Source organism: Lepisma saccharinum, unplaced genomic scaffold, assembly GCF_977018435.1.
Source record: "Lepisma saccharinum unplaced genomic scaffold, izLepSacc3.1 HAP1_SCAFFOLD_298, whole genome shotgun sequence".
NCBI classification, from domain to species: domain Eukaryota; kingdom Metazoa; phylum Arthropoda; class Insecta; order Zygentoma; family Lepismatidae; genus Lepisma; species Lepisma saccharinum.
The window spans coordinates 294,757-310,139 of NW_028143040.1; the positions used below are offsets into that span (position 1 = coordinate 294,757).

The window sequence follows — 15,383 nt, forward strand, 5'->3', positions numbered from 1 at the left end:
CTACGGGCACATATTAACCATAAAGTGAATGGTAGAATGGAGAATAACAATGCCTGCATTGCACGTTCGACAATCAGCGACTGAAACTACGCAACTACACATACATTACGACTGAAGCAACGCCATGCCTGTGTGGAGAAGATCGGTTCAACTTTCATGTAAGGTAACCATTCTTTATTTAGTTTAAGTTTCTGGCCAACGAGGTGTCTTCGTACAAGTGGTAAAATGCTTGATAGAACATAGGCCTAGATTTTATATCCCTTCGTGACAGTTCATATTTGTGTCTATTTTCTTTTCACTTGAGTCTTTTTTCCAGAAAATTGGTCTTATTGATGAAATAACCTGATAGTTCACTAATAGCAAATCTCCTGATTTCAAAATACAGAGGTTGTTCGCTTTATATCCGACCATTGTCGATTCTGCGCTGCCACCTGGCGTATCATGCTGGAACTATGGGTCTGCTGGTGGGAGCAGTGTTGTGTCTGACCTTGTAGGTGCGTGAGTATTAGTCGTGAATGTTATCAAATGGCGCAGAAAATCAACCGGTATTGGGAGGGTTACGTAATGGCCCTTTTCCATGCTAAGTTTTCATACGTACGCATTGTGGAACACTCGGGGTGACTACTGCGAAAGCTATTGTGGCCCGTTACACACAACAGGCTCTCCTTGCGAAACATTCACTCACGAAAACCACCAGGAGAAGGTCTGCAAGCAAAGTGTCACATACCGTGACATTGACGGCAAGGGGCGCAGTAACTTTGTTCGTCAGTGCTGGGAAAGTTTCTCTCGTGGCTTTATGGTTGTGACGGGATTCGGATATGAGGGTAAGTTGATGATACGCAAGGTGGACAAAAACGTGAAGGTGAATGCCAGATACTTCCAAGACTCCATTCTGACACCTATCTATCGGAGAGACATCCAACAATTGTATGGAAAGGACGCGAACCAGGTGATGATCCATATGGACAAGGCTTCGAGTCATACCGCCAGAACATCACTACGTTTTCATCAGGAAATGGCAGAGGAATTAGGAATTCGTGTCATTCCGTTTGAAGACATTCCTGTGAAAAGCCCATATGCCAGTCCAATGGATTTTTGGGCATTTGGACGGTTGAAACGACATCTTCAACATAGCCGCCCGCGCACCCTGGATGGTCTATGGAAAGCTTGCAGGGAGGAGTGGGACAGAATTACCATGCCTGTCCTGCGTCGGAGCTTGCTGCAATGGAAACTGCGATGCCGGGCGATAGTTCACAATGCTGGGGGTCCAATAGAACATGATCGGTGGTGGCGCCGCGGTATCTCATAAGTTGAGTACCGTCAAAAATGGTCGGCTATAAAGCGAACAACCTTCTGTATTTTTACCCAAATTACCGCTATCGCTCTCTCTTTCGTTCGAGCCTAGACACCAATATTAACTTCATGGCGTGGTGCTATGCACAGGGGAGCACTTTACCTTTTTTTACCTTTATGAGACTATTCCTATTTAGGTATAATAATAATAGCATAATCTTTCGAAGTGCCAAGCTCAATATTTTTTTTAGTATTTTCTTATTTCTCGTAGATTTTCTGCTTCCATGGGCTAATCGCAATAATGAGATGAAATTGATGGACATATATAAAAAAATCCCCGGGCTAGGATACTGAACGCAAACCTTTGAGGACCATTCAACTTATTTTATTATTATAAAAGTAGCATTATGGCAGACACATGATATGCTATTTTGCCCAGGATTGTAGTAATGGGGGAGATGGACATGGATTGTGTTTTTAAATTAGTCTGTGCTGTATTTCGCCACCTTTTCATGCAACAATTTTTTTCTTTTTAGTTGGGACGAATGATATGTTATGAACCCCACTAAACATTCCTCAGCACGCCACTACAGTTTCAGTATAATCATACATTTTCCCATAATTATTACTTTCCAACAGACACACAACTGCTTAGAGGGTTACTGCGAAATATAATGCGTGTCTGTGCGAATAAGAAGGATAGTCTTAAGGTTGTCTGAATTTAAAGTTTATTTTATATATGAGTGGATACTTGGTCATTCAAATGTTATTGGTTGTTTTAACACGAATAATACGATTGACTATGTGATGATGTGAACCGAAGTTCCAATAGAAATGGCAGGCTTCGAAATATCATGCTTTAAGAGTAGGAGAGAAACAGCTTAGCAATTACAGTCTCAACTTTCTAATTATTCATAATTTAACAGTATTTTTCTTATATAGAAATTAAATGGGATCTTTACTGCATTTGCCAGCGTGTAAGACGCATCCCCTTTCTTGTACACATTTCTAGTGGAAAAAGCTTTATCACTAAATATTATAATTAATTTACATAAAGTAATATGCAGGTCTACTTTCAATAAATGCATTATGTAATCTAACTAGGAAAGAATACATTCCAATCTTCTTCGTCAAAATCCAGACATTCTTCTCCAGAGCTAAATGAATAGGCGCTTGACACCTCTTCTAAACCAGAATCTGAGTCCTCACACAACAAATTGTCTTCTGTACCATCCAGTGCATTACTAATGCCAATGATTTAACCACTGTCTTAGTTTCACAGCATCCCAAGAAGCTTCGACCCCTCACAAACTTTTGAGATGCTAAGGCTATTCCTCCTTCCTGAGTATCGGCATACAAGATGAACCCTGTTTTTCAGACCTATTATTAATGGGAAAAAGTGAGTCTTATGAGTGGACAAATACCGTACTTAGAACGCATGACAGGTTAATAAGTAAGTATCTTACGATTTGATAGGTGCCTGCTCACTTCAACTAGGAGGATAAAAGAGCCAGAGAGACTGAAAAACACGTACGGAGTTCGAACCTTCGACTTCAGAATTATATTTAATGTCAGTTAGGGTTTCCGATTTTGTAAAACTAAGTACGCAATGTAAACAGGAGTTCCCGCGTTCGATGCCAGAGAGAAAGAAGGAATTACACTGTCTTGATAGCAAGAACAAATGTAGGACCGCTCCCCTAAAGCAGATGTCCATAAAAGTTAAAAACTGTGGCTATACAATTTGAGGCCTCGTAGCTTCTACTCCCTCTAATGCCACGAGCCTACTAATTCAGATGAAAAGGGGAGGGAAGGCGGGAGAGATGTCTCCCGTTTGAGCAGGACCCTAGTCGAAGTTCCACCACCCCTCCCCGGCGAGATAGTAGGCTAGGGTCGTACACGAGTTGCAAGAATTCGTCGCCTCACAAGTTGCAACAATTAGTCGGCTCTCGACACTTATACCCCTTCGCGGTGGTGCTATTGATCTGTCAGTTTTGCTGTTGCTATGCGGGGGATCGCTGACAACCCATACTGTAATGCCACCGTGTAGCTACAGTCACTTTTTTTTACCTGCGTAATTCAATTAGTTCTATCTTTGATTTTATGCACAAAGATGCTAATTGGGACTGGACCTACAGATTACAGCGTTATCACAACCACAAGCATAAGCTATATGATTCGAAACCGGAAAATCTGATTAGGTCTAGAAGGTGAAATTGTCAACCAAATTGAGTATGATTTTTAGTCTGCCAATTACTCATGTGCAATTGGTAGTGTCATTACTGTATTAAAAAGTTAAACGCTACCAGCAAATTTGTACTTTTGATCCAAAATTAGTGTTAGGTATGTAATCGAAAACTCGAAGATTCGAACTCTGTATCAGTAGTCCTACATGATGTCTTCTTTTCTAGGATGCATACATGCATCAATTGCATCGTATTCAATTTTCAAAAATTGTAGCTAATCCCGACGATGAAGAGACACCACAAATAATATTCATGCCTAGAAAGGGACTCAAACCCGGACAGTGGCGACCAAGGAAAGCATTGAACTGACGGAGAGGTGAAAAGTATTTTGGTGCAAATTAACGTTATTGTAATTTGGAACGTACTAGAAACCAACAACTCCTTTCATTCCTAAACAATCGTTGACCTTGGTAGGACATGACATAACTGGTGTTGCAAAATAAGTATTTCTTTCTCACAACTCAATTACGCTGTTACTGCATATACGAAGATCTTTAAGTTCGGTATCCAGGTTCTTTAAAATCAATAGACACTTTGCAAGGAAAACAAATAATAAAAATCGCTCTTTCACTTTTCTGCACCTTATACCTTTACACAACGTCTTTGAAACAATAATTATTCCCAAAGAAATCGAGGTTGACTGATATCTCACGCTCCAGGGTATTCAGTTTTTTCCCTATTTTACTTCACAAAAATTCAGGCATGGTAAGTTTAAAAAATACTATTTCCCTTTTCTTTGGATCCATTATGTGTTAATTTTCATTTTCCGACTTCGCAAATACGTACGCAACAAAGGAACGACTTGCTTTTTGGCACAGAGTGTACACTGTATCACCCCATATTGTAAAACGTAACCCTGGAAGCTCCAGATGCTGAATTATTGATATCATTAAATTATTTATTTTGTCTCAAAATATCGAATGTACGACTCTGGTATGTATGTTCACAATTATGTCACCACAGCATCTTTGATTTTTGGAGGAAACAGACTTCATAACTTAAATATCTCAACAGAATATTTGGCTTATTCGGGATATAATTAAAAGTATCGTTTTGCAGAACTAAACGTTAACGCAGCAGTTATATATATACTTGTTTTATCAAGTAAAACTGTAGCACCACTCCCATAGAGAATATCTGCATAAAACTGAACAAATGTGGCCATACACTTTGAGGCCTCGTAGCTTCTTCTCCCTCTAATGCCACGAGCCTACTAATTCAGATGAAAAGGGGAGGGAAGGAGGGAGAATGTCGCCCGTTTGAGCAGGGCCCTAGCCAAAGTTCCACCACCCCTCCCCGGCGAGATAGTAGGCTAGGGTCGTTCACAAGTTGCAAGAATTCGTCGCCTCACAAGTTGCAACAATTAGTCGGCTCTCAACACTTATACCACTTCTCGGAGGTTCTCTTGATAGATGAGTTTTGCTGTTGCTATGCGGGAGATAACTGTGGCTGACGACACATACCACCGTATAGCTACAGTCTTTCTTTTTTTTACTTGCTTAATTTAATGCATTTCTTTGTTCTGTTTATGCACAAAGATGCTAATCGGGACTGGACCTACATGTTAAAGTATCATCACATCCACAAACGATGACAGCAGGATTCGACTGCATTGTCTACAGTAATTTAATTTTTTCAAATTACATACGGTATGTGCTGAAAAATATCAACCCAAAATATTTCTTAACAATTCGTGCCTTCTGGTTCTTAATAGACAGATACATGATACGTATTCAGGAAGTCGAAAATTCATATCAGTATCCCCCTCTACTCTGCAGCCATAGTTCTATTAGTTTCGCCGTACAAGTCAACAGAATATTCCTCTTAGTTCTCGCATGTCGATAGATGTACTTAATACGTCTCCTTTACAAAGAGTGACTGTGCAAGTAAATGGTGTACGTGTTGCGTGCCACTGCTTAAATATCCCATAATAAACAAATTCCAAGTCGATGGGTTTTCTTAATGAGTAGGATTCTCCTCCCCATTTCCCAAGTTCATATTCAGAAGTATACTATTCTCTCTGTCGTTGCATTTAATTTCTGTCCGGAGCTGCTTTTGCTGCGCTCAAAGCCTACTTTCTTTCCATACCAATCCCTTGTAGACATACTCTGAAGGCGATTAATATCTAGTGCAAGTAAGAAGAAGGATGACGTAAATACTTAGAAAGACTTACGATAATACATATATCAAAGAACTTCTAGAGAACAGACAAAGCACTCAGGACGTATCAGAAGTTGAAAGCGTTGAATTTATCACCCCCTTTTCTTATTCGTTCCGTACTTTATGTCACACTATAGTGTTCGACTTTAATCTGTTCCGTAATTTTAGTGTACAATTCTTCATTTTGGGTTTGTCAAGTTACTCGTCTTGTAGTATATGTAGGTTAGATTCGAGCTAGCTAAATCTTGACAGACTCAAAACGAAGGTGCAAAATTCGTTGTGAATCTTGTTGTGCACGGTGCAATCGACCTTCATGTCGAATGCATTCGCAATCGATATACAGAGTGCACAGAGAATATCGGAGTTTTAAATTTGTGTAATTTATTTTATCTTCGGCACACAATAATAAGCCATATATGAGATGTAGGAGTAAGTTTATAAGTTTATACAACACCTACTACACGCACTCCACACACACACTACAAGTGCTCAATATGGACCATTTTAATTACGCAGTACACATCCAACAAGTAGCAGAGTTCTTCCCACATTATGGTGTACGTCTTTGGCTTACAGCTTCTAATCTGGCGTTTCAAGTCCCGAAATGGTATCACTTCCAAATTCACGTTTGAATGCCCGCTGAACTGTAACGAATTAATTTCATTTCGTAAACTGCAGAACACAAAAATATTTCTGCTGAGGAGTCAGGTTTCCACAAAGAGATTTCCACAGTTGCTCTTTTATTACATTCAAGCTACAAATTAATACGTTGGCTTACATAGTCATAACAACTACTAATAACTACGATATTCTTTTGTGTACACACTGTATTAAATCGATCACAGTTGGTTCTCCGGCGCAAGGTCGTAAGGTGTAAATGGCCTTGCGTCCCTCTCCAACTGAAAAAAGAGGACCTCACAGATGGTAGAGACTTTGACGCAGTTGTGGGGCTTTGAACCGACATCTATCTACACCAACAAGTCTAAAGCTGCGTCCTCTCTTAGAGGCGAAGCTCTTTTATATGTTTTGCAGGCATAACTCGACGGAAGGCTTTCGTGCAAGGCAAAACCTTTTGAAGCAAAGGTCTACGCTGCAGCGACCGTAAATTAGGTGGCTGGATGTGTTGCTCTGTTCCCTACCGTTTCATTTCGTGGTGAAGGATTCTAGTGACACTGAAGTAAGCAACACTGAAAAGAATTCGGTCCTCCTGTAATGCTAATAAACGGTGTTTCGTTGTAAAACGTTTTTTTTCTTGTAACATTTACATGAATGCGATAACTTAGTAGAGTGCTCACTAAGATAGTTAAGACCATTTCGTACAACTGCAAATTTCTTAATATTTTTAACTATGATACGTGATAGAATGTGATTTGACATGACGACTACTGTTGAAAATAACACTGAGCATGCATATTACAAATTAGTTCTTTCTTCATGCTATAAACATTAAATAAATAAACTCGCTGACAAATATCCTCAGTTTCTTTGTAGAAGTTTTGGTTTAGGCCTATGTGCACATGTTGAGTAACAGCTTCTAAACCTTAATAAGTTTATGTCTAGGTAAGTATAAAGTTTCTTTATGTAAATGATCCAAGATCAGCAACAAGAACAAGAAGAGATACAATTTCAAGATATAAATAAGAACAAACTTTATTTTACCGAAGTCTTGACACGCATCAACCAGCCTGTGTAAAGTTCTGATAATTTTGTTTCTCTTTACAATCGGACTTCTCAGAGGTTTGGCAACGAAGAGAAACACCGACTCACTCTACATTGCCATTATGCGGTAAGAAAACAGTTATCAGTTCAGTTGGTATCATAAATATAGACTTAGTGGCTAATCGCAACTATTCAGTTTCAAATAACAAGCTTGAAACATAGATCATACTTAATATTCCACCTGTCAAGAAAATAAACTCAATTGTACACAGAATAAACAATATCTCCAGATCCAATAATTTGGAACACTGCACAAAATATTACCACTAAACTTACATTTCGTAACATTTCTCCATATGCACAACAACGAGCACTCTTAGAACATAATAAAACTGATTAACCAACTTACAGAATTGTCACATTCATCTCAATGTCCTCCAATTTAAGATGGTGGGACTTAGCCGAAGCATGTTTTTTTCTCTCCGCGAAAGGTGTCATTTTTCCACTGTTTTTTTGTTATATTTGTGTGCTTCAACACCGTATATGTGGAGAACAGTTTCCTATTGGTCAGTGTTGAGTTTTGACGCTCCATTTGATGGATGGAATCTGGAAAAAATTGTAGAAGCTTTTTTATTTCCTGCAGCTAGCATTGTTCTTGGATTACCTGCAGCAACGATGCGGCCACCCACCCAAGGGGACCAAGCACGAGGATGACAAACCGCGTCCCCCGACACTTTCACCTGCTCTGCCTCGCTCGCGAATTGTGTAGCCCAGAGTAGTAAAAGTGCTTCTTTATACCACCTCACCCGTTTCTGTGTTGCTTGTTGAAGATAAACAACCATATGCTCAGGTTGATTGGTGCATGAGGTCAGTTTTCGTGGTGCCCTTAATAGAGCATTTCATAAGATGTACAGACAATATTATAAACATCCTAGTCATTCATCTGGCAGAACTTCAGATGCAATAAGATATTTACATATACCTGTTGTAGCTTCTAATAACCTTGGGTAAATCTCAGCTTCCCATAAAAAGAATGGATACCAATCGTCGATTCTGCCATTTAGCGTGACAGTTGAGAATCAACTCGAGACAAATAGTCGAATCGACTGCTCATAGATGTCGCTAACATCGCCGACTTCAGCCGAACACCACAAGAAACTTCATAAAGTTTCACCCCCATGGTCAGAACACAGTTTCCGACAATCACTAAGAATGTACATGTAACAATTTATTATTTTCGTCTGCCATCTTGTATTGTCTTGTTTTGTTGCTTTTTATTTTTATTTTTCTTGTTGCTACAGTTTCAGTATAAAATGGTATTTTAGTACTGTATCTGAAACTTTTAGTAAATAAAAATAATATTAAAAAAATATACGTCAACATTCTAGATAATTTTATTTCGTTCTATCATGCCAAGAGTTTTACACAGAGGTTGGTCGTCAACCACCAGTTCAACATAATTGCGTCATCACTGACACGGCCGTTACAGTCTGCATTTCTATCACCGATTGTATAAAATTACTCTTTACAGTGATTTTCGCAAAACAATAAGCCAATAAAAAATTGTGAAATATTTCATATTTACGCTCAAAATATTTTTGTTGAATCCACAGACATCTGAAACAGGGGAATAGATGGAAGAGTTACTTTTACAATTTATTTTAAAATATGTAGGTTACTGATAAATACTAACTCTGTCTTCTCAATAATTCACTGGTAAATACACATATTTAAATTCATCCGAAATTTATTTTTTGGGTTGAAAATGATCGGAAAATTATCTTCTTCTATGTTAAATAAATACTGATAGATTTGCTATTTAATTTAGACGTAGCAATGCCTTCCCAGCTATAAAATCGTTATTACGGAAACTAACCGAATGCTCGAACCAAGCAAATAGTAGATGAAAATTTTTATGAACCAGTATATCAGAAAGAATACAAGTACTTAGCAGATCATTACGGCATTTTACTATCCCCTTGTTGGTGTAATTCATACTCGGCAATGTAAGATTTGGCAACCATCACAGACTGATCAATGGAAATCTTTTCATCAAACCACAAATTTCAAAACAAGGCAATGCAAAACGCAATACGTCCTGGTGAACTGATATCAGATACAGTCTCTTGTAAATTTATACATTCAGGTGAATCAAGAAATGCACTACGTTTACTATCGCGTAATAGAACTGGACATGTTGACAGTAGGTTAATTATAACTGGACCTTCAATTTAAAGTGGGATCCGAACTACTATATGTCTCCACCAGGGATTGAACACGGGACACTTTCATTATCCATGGAATTTCGAACCCAGAGCCCTTGATTACAAGACAACGATGCTACTAGTGCGCCATCACCATGGGGAGGCTAATTAGACTGCTCGTAACACCAAACACTACACGAGTATGTCTGAATTCTTGAACCGTTCCAGTATTAATATCGTGCCACCAGAGAAATCTCAGGTAGTCTCTATCTTTAGGGTGTACAGCAATTTGTAAAAAAGCTCGTTTAATATCTGCTATAACTCCAATTTTTCCTTTCCGAAAATGTAATAAAATATCAGCAATAACACCAATCAAGTTGGGTCCAGGTTCTAAACATTGGTTCAAAGAGGGGTGTCCTTTTACTTTAGATGAAGCGTCAAACACTGGTCTAATTTTTGTCGTGTTACTGCCCTCTTTCACTACATGTCGATGGGGTAAGTAATGGCCAAAATTCTCTGTTTCATCCTCTGGAACCACCTCAATGACTCCCTCGGACAACCATTCTTGTAGCACTTCATCGTAACTCTGCAACAGATGTTCTTGTTTAAACTTCTGTGTAGTTGACCAAAGTCGTTTTTCTGCTAGTTCTTTATTGGTGGGGAGAGGCGAACAATTTTCCTTCCATGGTAACTGTACTTCATATCTTCCTTCAGCATTGAATGTCAGTGTCTGTAAAAATTGTTCTTTGACAGCCAGTGTGTGTTGTTCCGCAGACTTCTTGGCAATGGGATCCTTGATTCCTCTGGTATCCAGTTCCCACAGATCAGCTACGGCTTCACCAACATATAAATTCGATACCAACAAAGCTGTATCTGATTTTCTGTTTTCACCTGGAACTTTACCCATAAATGTCCATCCCAGCTGAGTTTCCACAGCCACTAAACGACACTTTAATTTCTCAACATGGCCAGTCAGTAATTTACCACAAACATCCGCACCAATAAGAATTTCAACTGGACCTTTCATCTTATCAGTATCTGTTAACCTTATTTGACTTTTGTTCAGCTCATTTAACCAAGCACCTGGTGTTACATAAGGAATCTCACCACATATTGTATCTTGATCGAGAACATCAAATGTGCACGAATATTCTCTCTCAATGCTACATACCTTAACATTATAAACATTATGATTACAAGGACTAGACATGGTACCACCAAATAGCGAATGTATCAAACTTTGTTTGCCAATGGAGTTATAACCCATATCTGTTACAAGAGATTTGCATATATACGATTTTTGTGAACCTGTGTCAATAAGAAATTTCACATTCCTGCTCTTATTGTAGTTACCTTTCAAATCTACTACCAATGTCTGCACGAATACATGCGGATTTTCAAGTTGGTTTATCAGTGTATTGTTTACCTCAGCATTTGATTCTTTGCCTTCAGAATAATGGTCAGAATCATTATCTTTGTCTGAAATATTAGGACACATCAATACAACATGCTTTTTCTTGCAAACAATACATTTCAAATTGACCTTGCACGTCTTCGAAAAATGACCAAATTTTAAACATGCAAAATAATGCTTTTTATCTTTTAGAACCTTCTGTCTTTCAGAGAGAGACATTTTCTGGGCTTTAAAGCAATAATATGAACTGTGCTTACCACCACAGAACACAAAACTTTTCTCCCTACCACCACTGACACTCAACAAATCTGTCGCACTGGGGATAATAGGCTGACGCGGTGGAGAACACCTTTTCTTCCGAACTTTCACTGCTGCACCATCCAATTCAAACCCAGCTGCTGCAAGGTTGATTCGTTCTTCATCTTCCACTTCAGCTCGCAGGAATGACATCAAGGACTGCATTCTTCCGGTCGGTGTTGTCTCATTATTTTCCTCAGCACGTACACTTCCACGAGCATATCATCGCGACCAAAACGTGATTTCATGGACTGCACAACTTTCGGGTAATTTTCTTTTGTTGGTGGAAAACTGTTCACAAGTTGGCGCGCACGAGAACCTTCAATTGTCGCTTGTATCAAATACTGGAATTTGTCCTCTGCAGGAATTGTATCATCTTCATCGATCTTCTTGAATTGTCCCCAAAAATGTAACCACTCTTTCAAGTCCCCTCCAAACTTCTTCAGTTCGATTTTAGGTAACTTGAATCTTCGATTCTTTACTTCCGAAAACGACTCGCCTTGACAGCAGTTTTCTTCCGACAACTTCAAAAAGTTCGACACTTCAATACGTCGCTTGTTGAACAAACACTGATAATCATCCGACAATGACTGTGCTTTCTCTAACTCATTTTCACTAGCACCCGATTCAAACATCAAATCAAAAACAGTTATGTCAGCAGCATGCAGATCACTTGCCTTATTTTCAAGCAACTGGATATTTGCTTGAATAACATTCCTGTCCGGAGTTTGCATCGCTAACTCATTTGCAATCTTCTCCGAAACACGTGTAAAAGCTGACCTAGCCACTGCACGGCTTTTCTTGAGACGATCAATGTCCGTTGACATTTTTCCGATATTTGCACTTACTTCTTCTCCGGTCCAACACAGAAAGAAAAGACAGGTCCTGTCACGGTCGCCAATAAATGTTGGATCTAGAAATAAAAGACTCGCTGCTAATAACCTTTTGACTATATTCTCAAGAACATGTACACAACACACTAAAAAAACATGATAATCTTCATACTTTTTTTTTATAAAATATTTATTGGTTGTGGACAAAATCCATGCACCAGTTAACAATTTATCAATTGGTATTATATACATGTATGAACTTAATATTTACTCACAATTATTCGTTTCATAATAAATAGTTTCCAAATTTCATTACACTTTTACAGAATTATATTAGACTTATTAAAATATTTTGTAAGAATATGGATTACCGAGGATGAAGGTGAAGTCAGTAAACAAGGCAGTGTCAGTGGCGCTTGATGTCCACTCGTGTACAATTCCTGTAAAAATGGTTCTCTGTAAGTTTCATAAAGTTTGCATTGAAATATAATGTGGTTTGGAGTTGCAGTATATTCATTGCACAAACAAACTGGTGAAGTCACTAAATTCTTCTTGTAAAGGTGAGCTGCGGCGATAGTGTGATTTAACCTGCAGCGCATTATAGTTGTGAGGGAACTCCGGGAGAGTTGAATCTGTTTAAACCAACATTCCTTTGGAATTCTTTCTTGTATAGAATAGTAGGCCTTACCGCATTGAGTGCCAGTATTTGTCCACAAGCTTTGCCAGTCAGTAAATAGTATTTTTCTAGTGTGTGATTCCAAAACTACGGACGGAATCTTTATTGAAAGCGGCCGTTGGATTGTTTGATTCGCTGCATATTTTGCCAAAGTATCTGCTATATTGTTCCCTTCTATTAAAGAATGTCCAGGTGTCCAAATAAAGTTGATATCATATCCCAATCTCGTTAATTTCAGTGTGAGTATTCTTATGTTAACAATGTACCATTCCGTATGACATGACCATGATGCAAACTGTAAAGAATTTAGCACAGAGGCTGAATCGGTTGCAATTAGAACTGAATTTAACTTCTTCTTTTGTACATAAAGCAATGCCTGTCGTATTGCAAAAGCTTCTGCAGTGTAAATGGACAGATAAGATGGCAAAGGAAAAATTTTGAACTCTGCAGAATTATCACAATAAAATGCTGCTCCTGTTTTTCCAGACGTTGATTTTGAAGCATCTGTATATATGTGATATTCACATTGTAATTTTGAATGTATGTAGTCTTGATATATATTATTTGAAATTGTAGGGATTGTCTTTCTGAAAACTCTACTTGGGTAGGTAGGAAAATGAATCCTCATGGGAGATATCATATTGAAGTAGTCTGTCATGAAGCATGGTGCATTAGGTAAACGAATAATATTAGCTTGAAATTTATTAATGTCCTTATAAGCATAATATAGTATAGGTAATCTGGATTTATTTTTTGCTGTACGTCTGTTGGGCATCAGAGAGTCTAACAATTGAAGTTTTGGTATGATCGGAGATGTCGTGTTGGCAATTTTCTTAAGTAAAAATTTGCTCGCAAGATATTTAACTCTAAGTTTGTATGGTGGATCTCCCACTTCTACGAAAGTTGCTTGTTTTGGAGTTCCTTTCCAAAGGCCATAAATCCTGGATAAACTGCTATATTGGATAGAAGATAGCGTGTTAAAAGCCCAACTTAGATTATCATTGTACATAAAGGTACCATACTCTAGTCTTGAGTTTAGCATCTGTTTATGGATCTGATGTAATAATTTAGGATCAGCACCCCACTTTTTCTTAACTGTCAACATTTTTATTATGTTAAACACTTGAGATCCCTTACATTGTGCCAGTTCTACTTGTGACTTCCATTTAAGTTTTTCATCTAATATAAGTCCCAAAAATTTATGACTTCTTTGTTGACTAATAGTTTTTCCGTTTATATTTATTGATATGCATGAATGAGATCTCTTCTTATTAAAAACTACCACCGAAGACTTATCTGGATTTACTTCAATTCCATTGATATCACACCATGATGATAATTCATCCAGAGATTTTTGAATTTTTTGAGCCCCTTCTTGAATATTTTTACTAGTAGTGTATATAACAATATCATCTGCATATTGTAATAGACGAGTGTGTTGAAGAATTTTTGAGCCTAAATCTGCCGTGTACATATTAAATAGCATGGGACTCAGCACTGCGCCTTGTGGTAGACCTTTATGTGTATAACGTGCGGTGGATAACTGTCCTCCATATCGAATGTATAACTTACGTGCCAATAATAATCCAAGAATACTTTTTATAAAATTACGTGGAACGTTCATTTTCTCCAATTTTTGTAACAGTATATTTGGAAGGACAGAATCATAGGCGCTACTTAGATCGAGAAAAACTACGATACAAAATTCCCGCCGGATGAAAGATAGCCATATATCTAAAATTAGTGTCGCTAATACATCTACTGTTCCAGTTCCTTTCCTAAATCCCATCTGATGTTTCGGTAATTTCTGATTATATTCGACCCACCATGTGAGTCTGTTCAGTATTAAATGTTCATATAATTTAGCAAGGCATGATGACATTGCAATAGGTCTATAGTTCGTATGTATTCCTGATTGTTTACCTGGTTTTAGTATGGGTATTATCACCACTTCTTTCCACTGTGATGGAATTTCTCCACTATTCCATATTGAATTGTATGTATTTAGTAAAATTTCATATCCATTCAAAGGCCAATGTTGAATACATTCGTATGTAATACCATCTAAACCCGGAGACGTTTTCTTTCGTTTATGAACAACATATTCTAATTCATCCATAGTGAATAGCGATTCTAACGTGGATGTTTCTGGATATTTCATAGAGTTTAACAATTGACAAAGATTAGTTTCAACCGTATCTGGTGTCAACTTGCGGTGAAATTCTTTTATCCAATCTGAATTGATATCTCCTCCAAAATAATGACAAGTATTATTATTGGACATACTTCTTATTATTTTCCAAGTCACTGAAATAGAAGAATCTTTAGTTAATGTAGAGCAAAATGACTTCCAAAAGTATGATTTTGATTTCTTTAGGAACCTCTGAGTTTTTGCTGCAATTTCTTTATATCTAATAAAATGATTGATGGTAGGATTCTCCTTATAATTTATGTATGCTTTTGGTCGTTCGTTTACCCATTTCTGGCAATCCGTTGTCCACCACGGAGTCACTTTTCTTCTAGATCCAAAATTAGATACTGTTGCATTTATTTGTTCTTGTCGAATGAGAGACACCAATGTGTCATACGATACTTCATCTTCAT

The 15,383-nt window shown here is 37.9% G+C and overlaps 1 protein-coding gene across 1 annotated transcript; it reads right to left on the bottom strand.

Moving 5' to 3' along the window:
• Nucleotides 1–9,698: 9,698 nt before the first annotated feature.
• On the bottom strand, nt 9,699–11,423 carry LOC145982670 (uncharacterized). Its single transcript, XM_083116040.1, has 2 exons — nt 11,231–11,423; nt 9,699–10,642 (listed from the first exon to the last, which is right to left on the bottom strand). Exons 1-2 carry the CDS (start codon nt 11,421–11,423, stop codon nt 9,699–9,701), a joined length of 1,137 nt encoding a protein of 378 aa, XP_082972166.1.
• Nucleotides 11,424–15,383: the final 3,960 nt, after the last annotated feature.